The sequence below is a fragment of the Choloepus didactylus genome, chromosome 21 (genome assembly GCF_015220235.1).
Source record: "Choloepus didactylus isolate mChoDid1 chromosome 21, mChoDid1.pri, whole genome shotgun sequence".
NCBI lineage: Eukaryota > Metazoa > Chordata > Mammalia > Pilosa > Megalonychidae > Choloepus > Choloepus didactylus.
The window spans coordinates 6,029,602-6,051,083 of NC_051327.1; the positions used below are offsets into that span (position 1 = coordinate 6,029,602).

The 21,482-nt window shown below is 37.7% G+C and overlaps 3 protein-coding genes across 27 annotated transcripts in view; 1 reads left to right on the plus strand and 2 right to left on the minus strand.

Annotated features, from left to right (window-relative positions):
• REXO5 (RNA exonuclease 5) overlaps window positions 1–764 on the minus strand; it is a 68,671-nt gene extending 67,907 nt beyond the window's left edge. For 11 of the 13 annotated variants that reach the window (XR_005213616.1, XR_005213614.1, XR_005213618.1 and 8 more), the window contains exon 1: window positions 229–764. Coding sequence is in view for 7 of the 13 variants with exons in the window: in XM_037814657.1 (XP_037670585.1) it covers window positions 229–366 (138 nt within the window). In the remaining 6 variants the exon portion in view is untranslated. The remainder of the gene's footprint in view (window positions 1–228) is intronic. The other 2 variants (XM_037814655.1, XM_037814660.1) reach the window with 2 other exon arrangements.
• On the plus strand, window positions 710–17,946 carry ERI2 (ERI1 exoribonuclease family member 2). Of its 11 annotated transcripts, XR_005213619.1 has the most exons (11): window positions 710–860; window positions 2,159–2,226; window positions 2,314–2,397; window positions 2,936–3,063; window positions 3,863–4,019; window positions 4,843–4,943; window positions 5,188–5,269; window positions 5,845–5,933; window positions 11,985–12,206; window positions 16,718–16,832; window positions 17,171–17,946. XR_005213619.1 is itself a non-coding variant. In XM_037814668.1 (10 exons), exons 1-10 carry the CDS (start codon window positions 838–840, stop codon window positions 16,724–16,726), a joined length of 963 nt encoding a protein of 320 aa, XP_037670596.1. In that variant the 5' UTR covers window positions 710–837; the 3' UTR covers window positions 16,727–17,946. The 11 variants fall into 11 exon arrangements, 9 of the variants coding, with proteins under 9 accessions (XP_037670596.1, XP_037670598.1, XP_037670595.1 ...); XR_005213620.1 differs by lacking the exon at window positions 11,985–12,206; XM_037814668.1 differs by having other exon boundaries at window positions 16,718–17,946.
• Window positions 7,350–21,482, minus strand: part of ACSM3 (acyl-CoA synthetase medium chain family member 3) — a 32,353-nt gene continuing 18,220 nt past the window's right edge. For 2 of the 3 annotated variants that reach the window (XM_037814673.1, XM_037814672.1), the window contains exons 10-15: window positions 20,986–21,066; window positions 15,222–15,323; window positions 13,688–13,815; window positions 13,483–13,582; window positions 8,891–9,010; window positions 7,350–8,493 (exon numbers count right to left, since the gene is read on the minus strand). In XM_037814673.1, the coding sequence (XP_037670601.1) occupies window positions 8,407–8,493; window positions 8,891–9,010; window positions 13,483–13,582; window positions 13,688–13,815; window positions 15,222–15,323; window positions 20,986–21,066 (618 nt within the window). In that variant the 3' untranslated portion in view covers window positions 7,350–8,406. The remainder of the gene's footprint in view (window positions 8,494–8,890; window positions 9,011–13,482; window positions 13,583–13,687; window positions 13,816–15,221; window positions 15,324–20,985; window positions 21,067–21,482) is intronic. The other variant, XM_037814674.1, reaches the window with a different exon arrangement.

Here is a 21,482-nt window from a genome sequence, read left to right on the forward strand (position 1 = left end):
TATTATTCAATCCCCCTTACAACAGCCCTGAAGTAGATAGTTTTACGTTATCATTCCCATTATACAGAGAGGAAACAGGTTTGGAGAGGCCAGTGAGTGGGTGAGCCAGGCCTGCCCCGAGCAGCGTCCACGGCGGACCGCCCCCACCCCATCCCAAGGGCAGCTGACGCAAGGGACTGGGAGCCTCAAACCGCCTCGGGTCGCCCACTCGGGCTCCCCGTTGCTCACCTTGGCCTCGGGCTGCCTCTCCTCAAGATTCCACCGGGCCCTCATCGCCTCGGCCGCCCCGACCAGCTTGTTCGGGGCCCGCCTCCTCTTCCTGCCTTTCTTGGGGTGTCTCTCGACTCTTTCCCTCTCTGGCTCCATGAAGCTGTGGAGAAAGATCAGCTAAGACTGAGGAAACCCCGATGCCCAGATTCCCCGGCCAGTCTCCTGAGAGCGCAGACGGGGCTTCGATAGCCTGTAACGTCCCTCACATCCGCTCCTCACTTCACAGTTTACAGAGCGCTCCCCGCCCGCCACGAAAAGCAAGTGTGCCTGCCGACATGCCAAACGACTTTACGGTCCACGTCGGAGGCCGGATTCGAAACGGCGCCCCCACGGCGCAAACGCGCCTCCGCCCGTTGGAAAGAGCGAGTCAACCGGGCGCCGCCAAGCGGTTTCCCCGCCTAAAACCACTCCTCACGGCCACGCCCAGGAAACGCCGAAGAGAAGCCGAGAGGAGCACAGGCCGCCAGCTCCGCCGTTTTCTTAGCTGCGCGGGACGTTTGAACAGACCGGAAGTGGGAGCCAAGCGACTTCCGGCAGTTGGTCTGGGAGGAGAAAAGCGTGTCGGGAATGGCGACAAAGAGGCTGGCGCGGTACGCTGGGGGATTTCGGGATAGGGGTCGCTCCCGCTTCTAGAAGATCTCCGGGGAGGGGGTGTCAGCTGAAGCAGATTCCCTTTCCCGCAACCCTCGCATCTCTGACCCTCCTTCTCTGGCAGGGACTGAAAAGCCTTTGTCTGGCTCCGGCTTCCGAACCTCGGACCTTTTGCGAGAGGGTGGACGGAGCTCGAGGCGGAAGACACCCAGGTTCTCTGCTCTCTGTCCTTGAGCCAATCTGTCCATTCTAGGTTTCGGGAAACTACCACGAGACGGCGCCTCGTAGATTGTTCGGAGGCTGCGGGCGGGCCCCACTGCACCCATCCAGCCATTCACCCCACTACTTCCTAGTCATCCGTTTAATTCATTATGTGAATCAATGTGACCTCCCAGATTCCTGGATAATTCTGATTTCTAGTAAGAGTGTAATGTACTAGTGAATAGCTTGGGCTTCAGAGTTGGCAATCTTGAGTTCACATACCAAATGTCCTTTGGCAACCTCTCAAAGTATTAGTTTTCACATTCATAAAACAGGTAGCAAAAGTGTCTCCCTCCTACAGTTGTTGAGGATTACCATCTAAAGTTCAGTGCCTGCCACATAGTAAGCAATCAACGAATGTTACTATTATTACTCCCTCCCAGCACTTCCTGTCACACATCTTAAACCAAAACTACAACCAAAACCTGAGGTTTCCTTCTGCCGGTTTAAACTCTACCTACTCATAACAATAGTTTGTCTCACCTCTGCTGAAGACCTCTGTAAACTCTTACCATTGTGTGGACTCAGCATGAATTGCCTTTGGGAATTCTTTATTATATATTACCTTGCAATGGTTTTATGGGTGTCATGTTTCTTTACCCAGATTTTTTAAGCTCCTAGAAGACAGAACCATGCCCTATGTTGAATGTATCTCCTCAGAATTGTGCTGTGCAAATAACAAGGGCTTGAAAAATGCAAAGGCAAAAATAACTTAAACTTTTGAATTTCCTGTGAAATAAGGGGATCAGATAGAATTAGCCTAAATTTGCTATGAAATAAGGGGATCAGATAGAACTAGCCTAAATTTGCAAATATATACTTTGAGGCCCTTGCAGGTAAAATGGCTTTACTAAAATCAAAAGAGAAGGTGTCAGAGTCAGGATGAGAACCCAGGTCTTTTGTACCCAAAGTATAGTTCAGTTTCCCTACAATCATACATTAATAATGAGGGTTTTGCCATATGCCAAGTACCGTTAGTTTGTAACAGGAGTGCAAATGAGTTCACTGATTATAATGCCTTGATTTACATTTTTAGGCGGCTTGGATTAATTAGGACAAAGTCCATTGCACCAACAAGTGGAAATCGAGAAAGAAACAAATCCAGTAAGTAGTGTGCTTAGTTTCTTTACATTTTTGTAGCCTTCCATTTTTAATACTGGTAAAGCATAAGGATGGCCTGATCTTTTGCAGAACAGTTGTTTGACTACTTAATTGTCATTGATTTTGAGTCCACATGCTGGAATGATGGAAAGCACCACCATGGCCAGGAAATAAGTAAGTCTGGGCAGTCAGTGGCCGTAAGCTAGCACTGGATGAGTCACTTTAAAGTTTATGGATATACAAGTCAACAGTTAGTTTATGAGAACAGGATGGTCTATGAATTGGTAGTTTACTATGAAACCTGACTTAACTAAAAAATAAAAACCCTAACACCTAACTGTATCATCATATAACGTAGTTGTTTTAAGATTGCATATAGAACTTCAAGTGCCTAGAAACTGAAAAAAAATAGTTTTGCAGAAGAAGTATATTTTGGCTTCCATATGGTCTTCATATTTAATTTTGGAAATGTATTCAAGTGTTTTCTTTTATGTAGATAATACACAGAACTTCAATATTTTGTTTTATTCTTTCACATAATTTTATTATAACCATTACTGGCATGCTGCTTTGGTCAATTTAATATGCTTTGACTGAAACAATGACTGTTTAATAATGCTATATGATGGTAATATGCATTTAATTTAGGGTGATTACAGCATTAGTTTAGTAATTGTATGTCCAAGGGTCAACTGATGATTCTTTCACGTAGTTGAATTTCCAGCAGTATTGCTGAATACATCAACTGGAGAGATTGAATGTGAGTTCCATGCTTATGTTCAGCCTCAGGAACATCCAGTTCTTTCTGAATTTTGCATAGAACTGACGGGCATAAAGCAGGTATGTCCTTCTCATTTCCCCCTTTTCATATATCTGTCCCCTCAGCCCCCCAAAAACTGAGCACTGTGATGCAAATTTTAAAATTCACTTGTAAATATCAGTTTCAAAAAAAATACCATTTGGAGTTAGATTTGTTCAGGGTTATAATGTTCCCTCCAGAAATCCATTGGAGTGATTGGGAAAGCCATGTGGATCACACTCCCCTTTGTCCAGTATATGGATGGATGAGTAGAAAAACGGGGTGGGGGGGGGGAGGCACCCAGTGTTCTTTTTTACTTTAATTCTTCTTTTTCACTTTAATTTTTATTCTCATTATTTTCGTGTGTGTGGTAATGAAAATGTTCAAAAATTCATTTTGATGATGAACGCACAACTATATAATGGTACTGTGAACAATTGATTGTACGCTTTGTGTGACTGCATGGTATGTTAATATATCTCAATAAAATTGAATTAAAAAAAATTCATTGGAGTCTTTAAATTAGAAAGAACAGTGTTTAAAAAGTGAATATCAAGTTTATTTTATGGAATTAAAGTCACATATGTCTTTTATTTCTGTTGGTATTGTTTCATTATTATATTTGTTTGATTTTAGATTTATGAACCTAAATTTTCTTACCTTGGAAGGTTTTAATCATGATATTATATCTCTCCTATGTGTTTTAACATCTATTCACTTGATAAACTCTTTGCCAGTTAAAACCTCATCATTATATCCCTTACAGTGCTTATCCATAATAAGGGCCCAATAATTATGGAATTCAGTTATTGAATTCAGATTTTGGGACTCTCCATTCAGGTTCAAGTTGATGAAGGGGTCCCTCTGAAGATTTGCTTATCTCAGTTCTGTAAATGGATTAATAAGATTCAGCAACAGAAGAAAATTGTTTTTGCTACTGGAGTTTCAGATCATTCCACTTCTGAAGTAAAATTATGTGCATTTGTAACTTGGTCAGGTAAAACACAAGTTATGCCTATCAATCATAAATGAGTACCATTTCCACTATGTAATTCTTTATCTGTAGTAAAAATTATAATTTGTTAACCTCCAGGTCAGGAAAAGAAATCCAAGTGCCTAGCAAATGTTAATCAAGAAAAGTAAATTCATTCATACTTTTTAATGTACTATTCTGGGGTAACTTAAAACTTTTAACTTTAAGAATCTTTCTAGATGTTTCTCTCTGTTCTTCTGAATCCAGGCAAAGATGATCAAGTAAAAACTCTTATGCTATTTACTACAGACTTGAATAAAAAGAGTTCTCATTCAGCTCACATCCTTTTATATTTTAACATTTACCAATGTAGACATCAAGAAAAAATGGACTATTTAAAATAGGTCTTTTGTATGACTGATATAGCATTGCCATTAATTGTCATTGATAATGCTGTGCATTGATAGCATATATTTATACTCATATTTGTTTTCAATGTGCTATGAAATGTTTGGTTTCTGAATTTCATTAATATTTTTCTAGAGTATTGAAAACAGATAAACTTCTCCATATAGATCTTATAATTTGACACCTTGCCCTTTCTGAAATAATCAGTATGTTTTTTGGATTTTTAAGAAATCATTTTGAAACTTAGACACCATCTCATTTCTTAATAGTAAGTTTTATAAAGTTTATAACTGTTAGATATTAAGAGTAATAGTAATTAGCCTTATTATTCTATTTTATATCATCTTCCAACATTTTATTTATAAATTTATAAATGATAGCTTAAGTAATAAAATGCTGGCATCATTGCTGTTGTTCTGTTTTAATGTACTTAATTCAGACTGGGACCTGGGGGTTTGCCTGGAGTATGAGTGTAAAAGAAAACAGCTGTTAAAACCTGTGTTCTTAAATTCTTGGATTGATCTCAGAGCAACTTACAAGGTAGGGGTCAAAAGATGGAGGCATAGCACTTTCCTTCTATTATCTACACATGGTTGTGGGTTTCTACAAATAAGGTATTTTCTTTTTAAATGTTTACATAAATACGTTTCTTAAGTATTTAAAAAAAAACAAAATAAGCACATTCCAAATTTCATAAAACTAAAAGTGATAAAAATTAAGTGGTTAATACATAGCCTTTTGAATAATAATCAGTTTTTAGATATGTCTTCTTTTATTTGATTAGCTTTTCTATAGGAGAAAGCCAAAAGGACTAAGTGGTGCCTTGCAGGAAGTAGGAATAGAATTCTCAGGACGAGAGCATTCTGGTTAGTATGAGTTGAAAATTGTATTGTGTAAGTTATAAGAGTATTTTATTTGTATACTATATTTCATGTGAATCCCATTTATTTTATGTCATTAATAAGAAATATCTTTCAGCCTAAAAAAGCTCCTAACCTATGCAATTCAAATTGTTTCTAAGACTTTAAAATTCATACTTTCATAAACTATTGTAAGATAAAGACTGCCATCTAGTGGCTTTCTAGTTGCTAAAAAGAGTGAAAAGAAATAGTTGAAATGAATGGAGATTGAACAAATGCCAAAAAACACAATGGACTAGCGAAAGAACTGGGCAAGACTATTAGATTACTTGCAAATTACAATCCTTACAGAATGTTGGTCACATTTTGTGGACTGCCTACCAAATTTTTGACATCCTTCTCAGTAAATGTGGGAGATTTCATCTGTCATTGTTAATGCTGCCACAGCACAAATTTATCATAATTAAATTAGTAGATTATAAAACTAACAACATGCCCAATTTCCATAGGAGTGGTGCCATTTTTTTTGGCTGTATTTCTTTACATTAGTACCACCAACTGTTTGATGTCTATTTCCCCAGGGTTGGATGATTCTCGGAATACTGCCAATCTTGCATGGAAAATGATCAGGGATGGTTGCTTAATGAAAATTACGAGATCCTTGGACAAGGTTAGTGGTGTCTGCCCCTTCTATTATGTCATCTCAAATCCTAGAAGTAATATTAGGTTCATTGAAATGTAGAATTCATATGCGTAGTAATTTTTAAGTTAGTGACATTTTTCTTTTTTTATTGTATTATAAAATTTGTACTGAAGAAATGAATGCAATTTCCAAAGCTGTTGGATTTGTTTGTGGAATCACAGGTGACCACTAAGAAGAATCCCAACATTTTGACCAGAAATTTGAACACAAATCAGGTTGAAGAAACTTCTGACTGCAACAATAGCATCCAGATTCCCAGCATATATGATAGGGAGCCTAAAAATAAGATAAATTCTGATGAAAAAGTTCAAATGAGGTCGGCGTGTATGAATTCTCCTCTAATGGTACTGCAAGATCAGTTACAACTGAAGAACACAATGTCAGAAGGTCTTTACAATGTCAAAAGCTGTTTCTCTCTTTCTAATAATAAGTCCTCTACTTCTTTGAGGCAGTTGCAATCTCCCAGCTTGAATTCACCTATCTATATGCAGAAGAAAATAAAAAATGAACGCATTGTACTTAATTCCAAATCTAACCCTTCAAGAACTGGTTCAGGATTGGTACTTGTTTCTACTACCATTTCATCTGTTAATCATATTTCTGATATGGAAATGAGTTCTGCTCTTGACTCCTTACCTATGTTGGCTGACTGGGAAGATGTAGCCTTACTTCCGGCATCTCAGCCTGAGCAAAATATAGATTGTATACCTCCCATTAGTGATTCAAACTTAGACAATTCATTTAATTCTGGAGAAAGATTAATGGTTTTTAAAGAACCTGAAATGCTAGGCCATGAGAACTTTGGAAGCACAAAGGAAACTCCTCAAAAATCTGAGACCTGTAAGTCTATTGTGTACAAGAGTCCTCACACTACTATATATAATGTAAAAGAAGCCAAAGACCCAGTTTCAAATGTTTCCGCCTTTAAGTTACCCGAACCCAAATTAAATACCTTAAACAGTGTTAATGCTAATATGTCTCATCCTTCAGTTTTGAGGAAACATCCTATTCTTTTAGGCAGAACCAAAAGGAATTCATCCAGTCTCCCAATCTTCCCACCAGCGAAAAAACAAACCTTCACTATTCATGACGAAAAGCTTACATCATCTGATTGTTCCCCAGGGAGAAGTTCCTCTCAGAAAGTTCTCCCCTCTATATTAACTTCTACCATTAACCTACAAGAGCCTTGGAAGAGTGGGAGAATGACACCACCTTTATGCAAGTGTGGCCGAAGATCTAAGAGACTTGTTGTTTCTAATAATGGACCAAACCACGGAAAAGTCTTCTATTGTTGCCCTATTGGGAAATACCAAGGAAACAGAAAACGTTGTAATTATTTCAAATGGGAACAAACACTTCAAAAGGAGAGAGACAACAACACAGTTCTGTCACATTCCCCAGGGGGACTCACTTTTAATTCTTCCAAAACAAGCCATATTTCTGACAGAAATGTAAGTTTTTTTACTAAAAATATTTTGAGACTCAGACCTTCAATGAGGAGTTGACAAACTTTCTTCACATCTGAACTGCTTTTTCTTTAATGTGATTTTTAGTATGGTAGAGATAAAGTATTATAGGGCTGCAAGTGTTGAGGATTTAGAGGGCATAAGTGAGCTGGGACTGGGACTTACACACACAAACTGAAAATAGAAAAAAAATAAAATTTCATGGACTTCTAATTCATTCACCAGTTTAGTCTTTTATTTGCCTTTTCTTTGTTAATGTATGCATTCTGATAGTTCCTTCAATTCTCAAACATGAGTATTCTTATGTTTTTCTTACACTATTTTATTTATATTGTATATATTAATCTTTGCTGAATTTATCATACTGTCTTGAACAAATGAAAAATTTTGTAAACTATTTATTAGGTTAAATATAATAAGGAACAATAGTATATGGTATCCTTTTATAATTAAACCATGAAATGTATTTTAAAGTATTTCTAAATTATTTGAATAAAAATATGACTAATAAAAATCCCTATCTATTTTCAGGTAGATATATGTACTTAAGGATTATGTTAATCTTCTGACTTTTAAAAAATTTTTTCTAAAAACTTTTATAAATTATATAGTATTATTAAGATTGAAGATTGCTTCTGACTTGTCAGTCAATATATTGGAAGAATTATTCATCTAAGGTCTGAAAACCAACAGGGCAAAGATTTGTTTCAGAAACTGTATCTATAATATACATTTAAGAATTCTTCAAAAATTGACAGTATTCTTTTTATATTATCAAATTATAAGAACATCAACACTAATACAGAGGCATTTACTGAATGTTTTATGAAAGTTCAGTCTCTGATGTTATAACCACAAGATATTTTAAATTGTCAGTTTATAATCATACTACCTCATTTTTGATCACTTCTCCATAATCTTGTGGGTTCTGTAGTCTTTGTTTTATAGATACCATGATAACTGATGGAATGAATTTAAATTGTTTCCCATTCTTTCTTCCTCAGTTCATTTCTTTTTATCTTCCCACTGATAGTCTTAGGCAGCTCTTGAATAAATTCTACCTGTTGGTAACAAGGGAAAGAAAATTAGCCTACAGCTTTTCATCTTTAGATAAAGTCAATTATGTAGCAGTTCTATGTGAATTCTAGATGAGAGGATTGGGACACCCATGGGGGGACAGGGTGGTAACAACCAAAAACGTTGAGGGGTGTTGTTGAGGAACTTTTCTTGAATTTTTAGTATTTACTACAAGTCCAACAAGCCAAATAACCCAATAAATTAGGTTATGGGTTTCTTTATAATCTCAGAAGATTCTGATTCTTCTCCTTCTGTCATTAGCTCAGTTTGGAACATCTGTTATAGCATGTTTGAGGAGACTGTTCTTTAAAAAGGAAAAAATAAACAGCTGAAAGTCTCCCATAACACTAAGCAAATAACCACCATAATTAGAATACCTACCTTTCTGGGATACTTGTAAGGTGCTGTAGTTTTTTTTACATGCTCCTGAATCTCCTTTTTAAGTTGTTCTTTATCATGTGACTTGTAACCAGGGTTCAGGACAATAAAAGCCTTTACTACCTAAAATAAATATTTGAAACACCAGGAAGATGAGTTGTGTATTTTTATACTTTCTTATGTCTTATTTGCTTTCTCTAACTCAGAATCTAAGTGCCTAGTGGAGTGGGCCAGAGGTTTGAACAAGAGTTGGATCCCAGCTCTTGTGCTCTTAAGCCAGCCAATTGACCCCTGCACCTCTTGGTCTGTACCTAAATACTAGAGAGCTTTTGGGACCACTGCCTTGTTTATGATCTGACTCTGAAGACCTCATCTGTCTACATCTTGAACTCCACTTCCTGACCTGTTTCTGATTATTTCTGCTCTTGACTTCTTGCCTCATCTTTTGTCTCCTTCAGTCAAGTTTCCTCTTTGAAACTTGGCAATGCACTAATCCCAGCCCTCGATAACAATCCAGCTCGACTCAGCCTAGTTTCTAGCTCCCCCACCTCAGCATGACCCATATAAACAGTATTCACAGTTTGCCACATTCTTGTTGAAGGGAACAGTTCACCAAGACCATGTGCTCTTTATTTTAGAGACACTTCTGTTGATGTAAAGATTCCAGCAGCCACTTGACTTGTGGTCAGACCTGCTTACATGGCCCTGAGAAATGAAAGTAGAAGTGGTGGTGGCTTTTGCTGTATAATTGGCAGAAGACAGGGAAGGCCTCATCATTTTATGCTCACGAATCCTGTTCCCTGAAGTTCATCCTTCCCAGAGATGTTTTGGGCAATCCTGCTGAGTGTTTTTGGACCTTTAATGTAGAAGACAGAAAGACAGACCATCCTTCATGTGTAGCCCCCTTCAAAAGTGTATTTGGGGTCTGATAATGTTTTCTCCTGAGTAGACACTGCCAACATTGCCATTCACTGTCTTCCTTTGAGGTATGACTATAGATGACTTAGCTGGTATACAACACCAGATCCAGTTTACTAGCCCAGGGTTTGCCATGGAATCATGCTTGCCTATGGGCATAGTTCCAGGAGAGTGTCCTGGAACTTTTTTTAAATTATTAAATGTCCTGCCTTTAGGAGGCTGAGACCTTAATTGAATTCAAAGATTCATGTGTCCAGCTTGAAGATAAGATGGCAACCATTCCTATCCATCTTGATCTGGAAGTAAAAATTTGATGGAAAATTAATTGTTTGATGCAATAAATTACTCAAGATAACCAATTGGTGAGGAAAAAAACCTTGCAGTTACAAATTTATCACCTTGATAATTGTTCAAAGCAAATTATTTTAAAACTTAATGTGCTGTTTGGAGCTGTTACGTACCCCAGAAAATGCCGTGTTCTTTTAATCCATTTTTTGGGTGCAGAACTATTGTGGGTAGGACCTTTTGATTAGGTTGTATCCATGGAGATGTGACCCACCCAATTCAAGGTGGGTCTTAGTCCTTTACTGGAGCCCTTTATGAGGATAAAAGAGAGCAGTTTGAAGGGAGCACAGAAAGAAAACATCCTGGGAAAAGCACGTAGGATCCAGAGAAGCAGAGAGAAACAGCCAGAGACATTTGGAGACAGCCAATGAAACCAGAAACTGGGAGAAAAGAACCAGTAGATGTCACCATGTGCCTTCCTACATGAGAGAAGAACCCCAGATGCCATCAGCCTTTCTTCAAAGAAGGTAGTGCTCTGTTGATGCCTTAACTGGGACATTTTCATAGCCTTAGTACTGTAAATTTGTAACCTAATAAAACCCCATGGAAAAATCCAACTCTTTTCTGGTATACTGCATTCCGGCAGCTTTAGCAAACCAAAACACTTAATGTTTTCAATCACTCGTTCACATTTGACTTACACATCTTTGATAAAATCTTTATTTTTATAAAAATCTTTATAAGCCATCACAGATAAAAAGTTAACAAACAAACAAGAAAACCTAACATTGTGATCAAGACCATGAACTCTAGTTCCAGATAACCTGGATTTAAGTAACACTTATTTGTTGTATAATCTTGGGCAAGTACTTCACCTTTCTATGCCTTAGTTTCCTCCTCTGTTAAAACAGATTGTTGTGAGAGTTAAATGAAAAAAATATACTATATTTATTCATTTAAAGTATTAAATAAATAGTATATTTATTTAATAAATATTCAAAAAATGTTAGCTGTTACTACTGCTAGTAGTAGAACTACAAGTTTTTAACCTGAAGTCCACAAGTGGGCTTCCAATGTTTCTTAGAAATTCTACACAAAATTTTGTATTTTTCTCAGAAGAGTCTATAGTGGTCATCCAATATGATAGTCGTTAAAATAAAATTAAATTAAAAATTTGCTACCTCAGTTGCACTATCCACATGATCAGTAGCTACATATGTTATTGTATTGGACAGTGCAAATATACATTTCTGTTATTACAAAAAGGCCAACTCTGGCCTATATCCTTCTTCAAATTCTCAGAAAGTTATGTGATTCATACCCAGTGATGTAGACTAATAATTTCTCAGCTCTTTATTTCACATTCCAATGTTAAAATTTAAAATATAAATGTTCTTTTCAGAAATAATAAAAATGTTCTCATTCTTTTATCCCTATTGGAAGTTTTGTCTTTTGAAGAGAGATTATAGAAAGCATACATTTTCTTAAATGTAAAAATGTAACTAAATAGGTGAAGAAAGTCATCATTGGCTGAAAACAAATTTTTAAAAACCAAACTACATGAAATTCCTATAAAATATTAAAATGTAAAAATAAATTGAAGGTGCACAAAAATTTTCAATACAGGATTTAAGGAAATACACATTTTTTTAAACCCAATTTGTTTTTGGATAATATACTTAGGCCAGAGGAAAAAATTAAATATTCATGAAAACTGCAAAAAGAAGCTAGGATCATGCTAGTAATTTTAAAAACAAAACAATCTTCAAAATAGACAATAGTGTGAAAATGTACATAAAAAGTTGTAAGACTACAGTAGATAGATAAAAATTATTGTTATTTTTGGATATTGCTCCAATGACTTCATTTTATCTGGTTTTGATCTATTCTTCAGGAACCCACTACCCAATCAAAGGCCTGGCAGGGGCAACCCTGGAGAAGGACCCAACCCGGCCAGAATAAGCCTGCTGCCAGAAAAGAGAGGAGCTGCCTGTGGTGTGAAGCACATGGAAACTTTATGCATAGATGCTTCATTTGCAACGCCCACCCACATCTGCCAGGAAATGTCACAGTCTACCAGTGTTGGCAAATTTGTCAATTTTTTCCTCTTTTCCAGGTAATGCAAGTCCTACACAAAGACCCCATAATCCACTTGTAAATCTTGGCTATATCACACTCTGGGATATCAGCTACCAACTTGTCTCAAGTAAGCACCTATGTAGATAAAATTATTGATGACTGATGCTAACAGAGAGGTGCAGGAAGAACTGAGACCCATGAAACTGTGCCTGTGGAGTTCAGAGCAAAGGGGCAAATTTCAGTGATCACTGTGTCTTTTCCCTGCACTCATCTATCCAGAATATACCCTTTCACAGTAAATAGGATTTCCATCCTGGCATCTTTCCAAACCACCAAACCCTAGCCACTGGTCAATATCCAGAACAACCTTGGGCCATCCAGAAAGACTTACAGAATATTCTCACATCAAAAACCAGTTAGGAGAATCAGACCTGGGAGGAGATCCACCCTCCCTTGACTGCAGTACTCACATCTCCCATTTCACCTTGAACTTGACCTATTCAACCCCACAGATTACATACCCTGAAACTTGGCCCTGTACCCTGTGCCTCAAGCCCTACACCTAGGATTTAAGCTTAAGAACTTGAATACATGGTACAGGAAGTTCTGGATTTGCATTGGCATCAGAGTCATCTCCAAAACTTGGTCCAGAGTAGAAAGAATATGGATTGGAGAAAACTGGGAACTTGTAGCCCACCTCAGACAAACCCTGGGGGCATGTTTTAGACTTTCATGGGCAAGATCCAGGAAGTCATGCCTGGCAAAGGGGGCCTGAAGAGTGGCATCATACCTTTAAGCCCAAACCACCATGTGGCCAACCCCAGTAGGAGTGAGCTTTTAGGATTCCTGTCTTGTTTGCAGCTTATTTCCTGACTCCTCTACTTATCTACCTACCCAGCCTGTTTCTGGGTTGCCTCACTTTCTGTCTCAGACCTAGCTCCCACCCTGATATCTGATGCCAGCCTATGCCCAGCTAGCTACATCAGGGACCATGCTTGTTTACAGACATTCTGGGCAACAGGCTGATCCCATCTAGTCTGACCTCTGGCACCCTATCCTGGTGTGAGCCTGGCTTGTTAGCATTCACACCATCTTTGCCCCAACCCTATGTGGAAAGGATTCAAATTCTTTCTAGTATAGGTTTTTCCAATGTTCTTTTGCCATCCTTTCTGACTTGTATATTTCATAAATTTCTCTCTGGTTTGTGTATTTAGTGAATGAATCATTTTGAAAACTGTTTCAGTGAACTATTGTTAAAAAGTACAGGTGGACTGCCAATAAATTATAAAATTGAGATGAATCGGTGCTTTTACCTCTCCTCTGATGGGGTCTGGGCTGCTGACAACAGCTGACTCTGCAACTGCAGGGTGCTCAGTCAAGGCACTTTCTACCTCAAATGGTCCAATTCGGTAACTGGGAAATAAAGCATATGGCAGGAATTATAAAGGTAAGCAGCAGACTCACTCCAGAATACTAATGATCATTTACCACAAACATGCACAGGTGAAAGAAAATTACCCAGAGGATAATATGATATCATCTGATCGTCCAACGAACCAGAAATACCCATCTTCATCCATATACCCCCGGTCCCCAGTGATATAGAAATTGCCTCGTAGAGTTGAAGCTGTTTTTGAAGGATTATCCTGCAAAACAAATAGCATTTTGTTAATATTATGGATGCAGCTCTTCAGTTGGATTTTTAAATGCTCGAGGAAAAAGAAGTTTGGCTCCTCCAGGAAGCCTCTGGCAACAAAATAGAATGAAGAGGAGCCAGAGAGTGAAACTGGGATGAAATTCCAGCATGGGGCTAGCCCAACATAAGAAAGATAAACCACAGCTACAAAGATTAGACATGCCTCCATCTTGAGGATTTTCTTAGATGGAGCACAAAAATTGCAGCTCAGAGCTCAGAGGAGTAGGCTCAATAAGTCTTTTGTTAATGGGTTTATATCTAACCTGGTAGGAAGAGAGAGAAGTGAATACTCAGAGTTCAAAGAGCACCAACACCTAATAATTCTAATTAACGAGCAGATGGGTTTTTTGGTGGGTTTTTTTTGTTTGTTGGTTTGTTTCATTTTACACAAAAGCAGAGAAGCATTGGTACTGTAACTGACATAAGAAAAAGTGAATGATGTATTATTACATTATGTGAAGTTTACTGACAGGTAGAACCTGAACATTATATTACATTGATATAAACTTCACCCTAATTTGTATTCTGTGATTAGAGATGGAAATATGGTCGTACACACTAAGAAGCTAGTAATAGGAACTTACTTAATCTCTCTGCCCCATTCCCTATCACTCTCTCACTCTTCCCAAGAAGGGAGATCACTAATCAGATTTCAGGATACTGATCAGTTGAAAACTGTCTTCTTGTTAGGGCTTCTTTCCTCTTGCCTGCATGGGCCTAGAGCAGTGATCTGGCCAAGGGAGGCCAGCTTGCTCTTCTCTAGCAGGCTTTTAGAAAAGTGCTTCTTCAGTTTCCTGTCTTTCCTGACAAGAATAATATTTTAGGATCAAGTTTGGGGAAGAGAGAAGAGTTCTGTGCACTGGGGCTTCAGACATAGGCTCAGCCAACAACAAAATACTTCCTTGCTTTCCTTCTCCATGGATCATGGTGACTGTACATCCTGATTTGTCCAGGACAGTCTTGGTTTGTGCCTGTTGTAATAATTTACTTAATTATTAATAGCTCCCCTTTCACACCCAAAAGCATCACAATTTGGAGAACAAATTATATGGTCACCTTATTGTGTAATTATCTCTCTCAGGGACTTCACCAGAAAGTGATCTATAATAGATTTCGCTATTTCTTAATTATCATAACCCTACTTACAATGTCTCCAGTTTAGGAGACATTAAACGTACAAAGTGCTCATTAGCTTATGTAGAGCATCCCCTTTCTGTGAGGTTACTATTCAGGACAATGAATCTCTCAAGAAAGAGCCAAGGCCTATCCATTTGTATTTTGTGGCAAATGGGGAGAGTTACCAAGCACTTTTGAGAAATAAATAGAAAATATGAGATTACTTAATAAGTCTCTTACTACATAACGAGTAAAAAGGCCAAATGGTCGGTTAGGTAGAACTTGAATGCCAATATCTCCTTCTTGTCCAGGAGGTAGAACATTGCCATTTACATCTAAAATCTAAGATAAAACAGAACAGTTTATTCAAGAGAATTTTTATTTAATACTACATCTTAAGTCTTTGCTTTTTTTTTTACTTAAATCTTTACTTTGTCATTTAAGAACACAGACTTCAAAAAATTTCCAAGTATCCTTTAAATTCCTTAGAAAAAATGTATTTACTTAAATTTGTATTGCATAAAGTATTTTAAAATAAAGGTTACCAAAATGTGAAAGAAAAATAAAAATTATCTTTAATTCTATCCAACAATAATCATAGTTAACATTTTGTTAACAGTCTTTGAAACAGTATAGACATAGGAAAAATTAGGTTCACTTTATAATACACTGTTTTACAACTGCTTTTGTCATTTAGCAATATATCTTCATTGTTTTTTCCTGTCTATAAATAGATTATCTTCATTACTGTTTTTCAAACTCTTTAGCTGTGTAACATACAAAACCTCACTTCAGAAAGTAAAGTAAGTAAACAGGAAAAGGGGAAAATTCTCTGTAGAGACAGTGGTGAGTAAGCCAAAGCCTTGCTCTCTTACCCTCTCCCCAACATTAGTGGTCCCCTGAAGTATATAATTTTATAGTTAGCTTTATTAAGCACTTACTGTATGCTAAGTAATAAATTCTAAAGGTCGAAGTACTTCACATGTATTATCTTCTTTAATCCTTACAATAGTCTTATGTGGTTAGAATTATTATTATGCCCATTTTACAGATGAGAAAACAGAAGCGCAAAGAATTGAAGTAACACAGTACATGATTGAAGTGGAATTCAAATCTCACTATCACACTTCAGATCTTTTTTATTTAAAAAATTTTTAATTATTAGAAAAATTATAGGTATACAGAAAAACCATGCAGAAAGTAAGCATTCTCATATACCCCCACTCACCCATTCACTGTTTTCCTTATTATTGACAGTCTGCATTAGTGTGGTACCTTTGTTCCCTTTGGTAAGTATAATAAAATGACCACCTGCAACAGGCATTGCTGGGAGGGACCCCTTTCCAAGAGACCATTTTCCAAAACACAAGAACAATTGTCCTGCAGGGACCTTCCAAGAAAATGGACAATATAATGCACCCTATGGCACTACAGATAAGCAACACCTGGTGATAACCCAGCTTTGGCCCAGGAGAGCGAGCTTATCGATTGGACACAGCATACTAATCAATGTATATCTGCACCCCACACTGTAAGATCCCCCTATGTAAAATGGAAACTTAACATCAGCCAATCAGAACATTTTCTTGTTTCCATGTTTACGCTGTGTAAGCTCCAACTTTCTATCCCCTTGGTGGAGCTCCCTTTTACTTTCTGAATGAAATGCTGCCCAATTCATGAATTGCTCAATAAAACTGTGAAATCCTTAATGGCATGAAAAGCTTTTCTTTTAACAGTTTTGGTAATGAGGATGGGATCTGACAACTCTGGAGAAAAGGAGAGAAGACAAGTAAAGGCGCTCACTGAATCCTTTGAGTTCTCTATCCTTCCTGCCATCTCCAAGGGTTGTGGGTGAGTCCCTCCCAGATCCAAACTTCACCTTCTTGAGCTTTTCATTCTCACTAACTTTTAGTGCAAAGGTTAGAGGGTCATGTTTGAGAATGATGCTCATTTAATCAGACACAGCCAAAGACTTGTATGAAATTAAGGTTGACATTTTGGAGCCAGTGCTTGCAAAACCCTCTTGGAAAAACCAGTCTGGTACCTGGCTCCAAGATTCCCAGCCTTACAGGTCAGTAAAGCATAGGAACCATATGATACTTTAGGGAACTTAAGAAAGGAATGCACCCAAATTATCAGCCAGATTATCAGTCTATATGTTTTTATTTCTTGTTTCAACTGTGTTTCAGGATTCTATTTAAATTCCTTGTCACCTTCAAGACAGACAGTGCTCTTAAGAGAGCTGATCAAAAGGAAAATGAGTCTCTCTCTAGTGCTCAGAGACTAAAAATAAAAATAAAAATAATAGACACCCTGACTTGGAGACAGAGCTGTACCCATAATCCACTCAACTGAGTAAGTAACTGCACTTCAAGGATCTTAAATGTAATTAAACAGTCAACCAGCAAACCTCTCTGCAATCAAGAAAGGAAACAAACACACACACATGCAAAATGAAAAAATGGAGCAAAACACTGACCAAACCTACTCAACTGCCTGACAAGAAAAGAAATCAATTGTGGTGACTGGACTGTTTTGGTCAAGTTTCCAATGAGATCATTGTTAAGTAAAATTAAATGGCCACCTGTATTGGGTGTTGCCAGAAGAGACCCCTTTCTGAGAAACAGTTTTCCAAAAGACGAAAACAATTGACCTGCAGGGGCTTTCTGAAAAAATGAAACAATGGAATGCACCTCACAGAACTGCAAATAAGCAACACCTGGTGATAAACCAGTATTGGTCCAGGAAAGATAGTTTATAACATTGCCATACCATGCTAACCAATGTATATCTGCTCCCCACTCTGTAAGACCCCCCTGTGTAAAATGGAAACTTAACGTCAACAATCAGAACATTGCCTTACTTGCTTCTGTGTTCACCTTATATAAGCATCCCCTTTACACTCCCTCCGTGGAGATTGCTTCTCCTTTCTAGATGTAATGCTGTCTGATTTGTAAATTGCTCAATAAAGCAGTTAGATCCTAAATTGCATGAGAAGTTTTTCTTTTAACATCATTATACTCTTCTGTAGAATCTCTCCAGGGAGTTTAGTCAATTTTTTTTTTTTTTAATTCAAGCTGGCATTTCTCAGCATTTGGCATTTTGATCCAAATGATTTTTAGCTGTTTCTAAAACAAAAGTGCTTTTACAGATATTCGCCAGGTACCTTCAAACTTGAGGTGTGGCTTTAGTGGAGAATAAGAGTGTAATACTTATCTGGTACTTTGCAGAAGGAAAATGTCTTGTGCCCCAAATGAGAAACTTGAAAGACAAAGGAACTCTAAATGTAAAAACTTCTTTTATGCTCTTGCAAATAAAAATATAAATTTCCACTCAGTCATTTAAAGAAATATTTGGTTTCAAGTTTCAAGGAATTATTGATGGAAGGGAGACTGGTTAAGAGTTCCAATGGCTTGTTACAGACTAATCTTTAATAGGAAAAACAATTTCTCTCCCTCAGGAGAATATTTAAACATGAAAATTGTGAGCTTTGGGTTTTGATACTGAAGGAATCTGATATCCAGCTGGTTGGAGCACATACCCAGATGCCAGAATGTCATTTCAAGATGCTCTTAGCCAAGTAACAAGAGGCCCAGTAATAAGAGCCCTTGGGGAAGAGTTAATAATGAAGGTAGTAATGCTTTTGAGGGAGGCAAGCAGAGTACAGTTTCCCTCTTGGCCAAATCATTTTTGCCTTCAGAGATAGCTACTCCAGAAAATCACTGGGCTGAAATTGCAGTTGAGACAGTCTCAAGTACAGCTGTGCTTGTGAGACTGCAATAGCTGTGCATGTTGGGAATTGTTATTAAGAGGGGAAAATAGTACACAGCTGTGTGAAATGTGCACTTGATTACCTATAATGCAGATATAATAATGCTTAATTACCAGTATTTGTTTTCAACCCAAGGCAACCTATTAACAAATTAATGGTTATCGAGACTGATTACAGAATGTAACCAGGGCTCCCCTATCATCTCTTCTTAGGCAAGTTTGACAAAGAAGAGAATGTGAAGGAGATGTGAGGAATAATAATGGCATCCGTCTTTTGGGCCCTTTATGTGCCAAGCATGCTACTATGTTTTTGGAGATAATATCTCATTTAATTCTCACAAAAACCCTATGAAATCAGTCCTGTTTTTCTTAGAGTTAACCAATCATCCTGGTTTGCCTGGGACTGTGGGGCATTCCAGGATGCTTGACTTTCAGTGCTAAAACCATATAGTCCCAGGCAAACTGGGACAAATTGGTCACCCCCAGTCCCCATTTTACAAATTTGGAAACAGAAGCTGAGAGGGCTTTAACAGCTTACCTCAAGTCATTCAGTGAGTAGATAGCAGAGCTGGACCTGGACCATTAGGCAATCCTATCTTTAAACAAGTTTCCTATAGCAAGGGCAATGTGAGGACAAAGACCCAACAAGTAAATTTTCTCAAACTTACTGATCATAAGAATCACCTGAGGATGTTGTTAAAAACAGATTCCAGTGTCCCACCCCAAATCTATTGAGTCAGACTCTCCAGGGAAGGAGACTGAGAATTAGTATTTTTAACATGTTCCCATTGTGAGAATGAGATTAAGTTTAGCTTTCACACAGGGTAGGTGTGCCTGGCAGGGTACGACAGTTCAGGAATTGGCAGGTTAAAAAGCCAAACTGTAGTCAACGATCAGTCCCTCTGTTTATCTGCTCAGTATCCTTGCAAGGCAGAGACTTGGGGGTAGAGGTTCCTAAAATAGCATCATAGCTTGTTACCAAAATAGCCCAGACTGGCTCTGCAATTAAAGAACAAAGGAAGGAGACCTGGGCATAACCATTATAGTCAGGTGTGAAGATTTGTTCCAACCCTTTCAAATGTTTCAAATCCCTGTGGAAGACTTGTTTTGAATGTTTCCAATTTGCACAGGCTGCATGTTTCAAATTTGCGTGGGCTAGTTAGGCCTGTCCAATAGAATGTAATCTCTGGAGTATCCAGTCTCTGGAAAAGAATGGGAGGAACTTGCGAGTTAGGCATAGGGAATAAATACTGCTGGGTCTATTGTTCTGGGTGCCAACCCGCCACATTTTGGTTCGGCACCCATTCTTGCAATATCGTGAATAAATTCTTTTCTTCTCCACAATTGGGTGAGCATTTATTCCTTTCAGAAATAGTGCTTGTTTCTCACACCATGATTCTTATAATCAAATAAACTGGGGAAACACTGATGTAATCTACAACTAACCCTTAGTTAAAACTGGTTCCGAACTCTCTGCTTTGTAAACTCAGCCATTTTGTCTTTTTTACTGCTGTTTAAATTAAATAACAGCAGTTATTTAATATTAGCCTACGTTCTTGTTTTCTCTCATACATTAGCCTAAGTTCCTTTGGCTATACCTAGCTTTGGCTGGGTTGGTATGAGAATTCCAACCTTGTACAAAGTGTGTAGATGGGGAAATAGAATGCCTCCTAGAAATCTGATGGTTGTAATGGCAGTGGATCAGTCAAGTTCCATAAAGCCTAGAAATGGCCAGGCAGAACAGGCTAGAGAGGGAGAGCACTGCAGCCACTGTAAACTGTAACCGCTTTTGGTCTTTTTGACCCCCTCAGGAGGTTTGTCCTCCCTCACCAGCAGTGACAATTTGGTATTGTGGTTCAGGTTACACATATTGGAGCCAGATTGCTCAGGAATGAATCCCAGCTCTAGCATCTACTAGCTGTGGGACCTCGGTTGAGTTTATTAACCTCTTTATGCCTTATCTATAAAATGGTTCTAATGTTAGTATGTCTCTTGTAGGTTCATTCTGAGAATTAAATGGGTTAATGTTTATAAAATGCTTAAAACTGCATGGCACACTGTATTTGCAAAAAAAATGAAGATCAGTGAACTAATGTATCTAGCCTACTTCCTTGTTTGCATAGAAGTTAAGGTCAAAATGGTAAGAATCATTACCAGAACAAGGAGTGGGGTAGAGGGGTAGGTGGCAAACAGATTGGGTTATTAAACATTTTTCTGCAAGGTGTGTGCAAACCTTAACATCAAAAGCAGGAGAAGGCTTTCCCATTGAGCCAGGCTTAATTTTCATTCCTTTAAAATTTCCACAGATTAGCACCTAGTTAAGAAGAAGAAGAAAGAGTAAGGTAACATTACAAGTAACTTAAAATTCATTCATTCATTCACCATGCATTAATTTAACAAATTTATTGAGCGCTTACTATGAACTAGGCTCAGAAACAAAACAGTCTCTGCTCTCATGGAGTGTAGAGAAACACTATACAAATATATATAATAAAGTTTTAACTTTTAATGAAGTTATAATTACTAACATGTCCATATTTGTTATAACATGAATATATCAACATTTGTGTTCATATTAGCATGATGCTTATTATGCTGTTTCTATTTAATTTGTCAATTTTTGTTTTTATTTAATTTTGGTATTTTAATTTTTGTCTAGGTAATACATCCTCATGGTTTATAAATTGAAGCATAAACAGATACACTGTGAAAACTTTTTTGTGCCTTAGC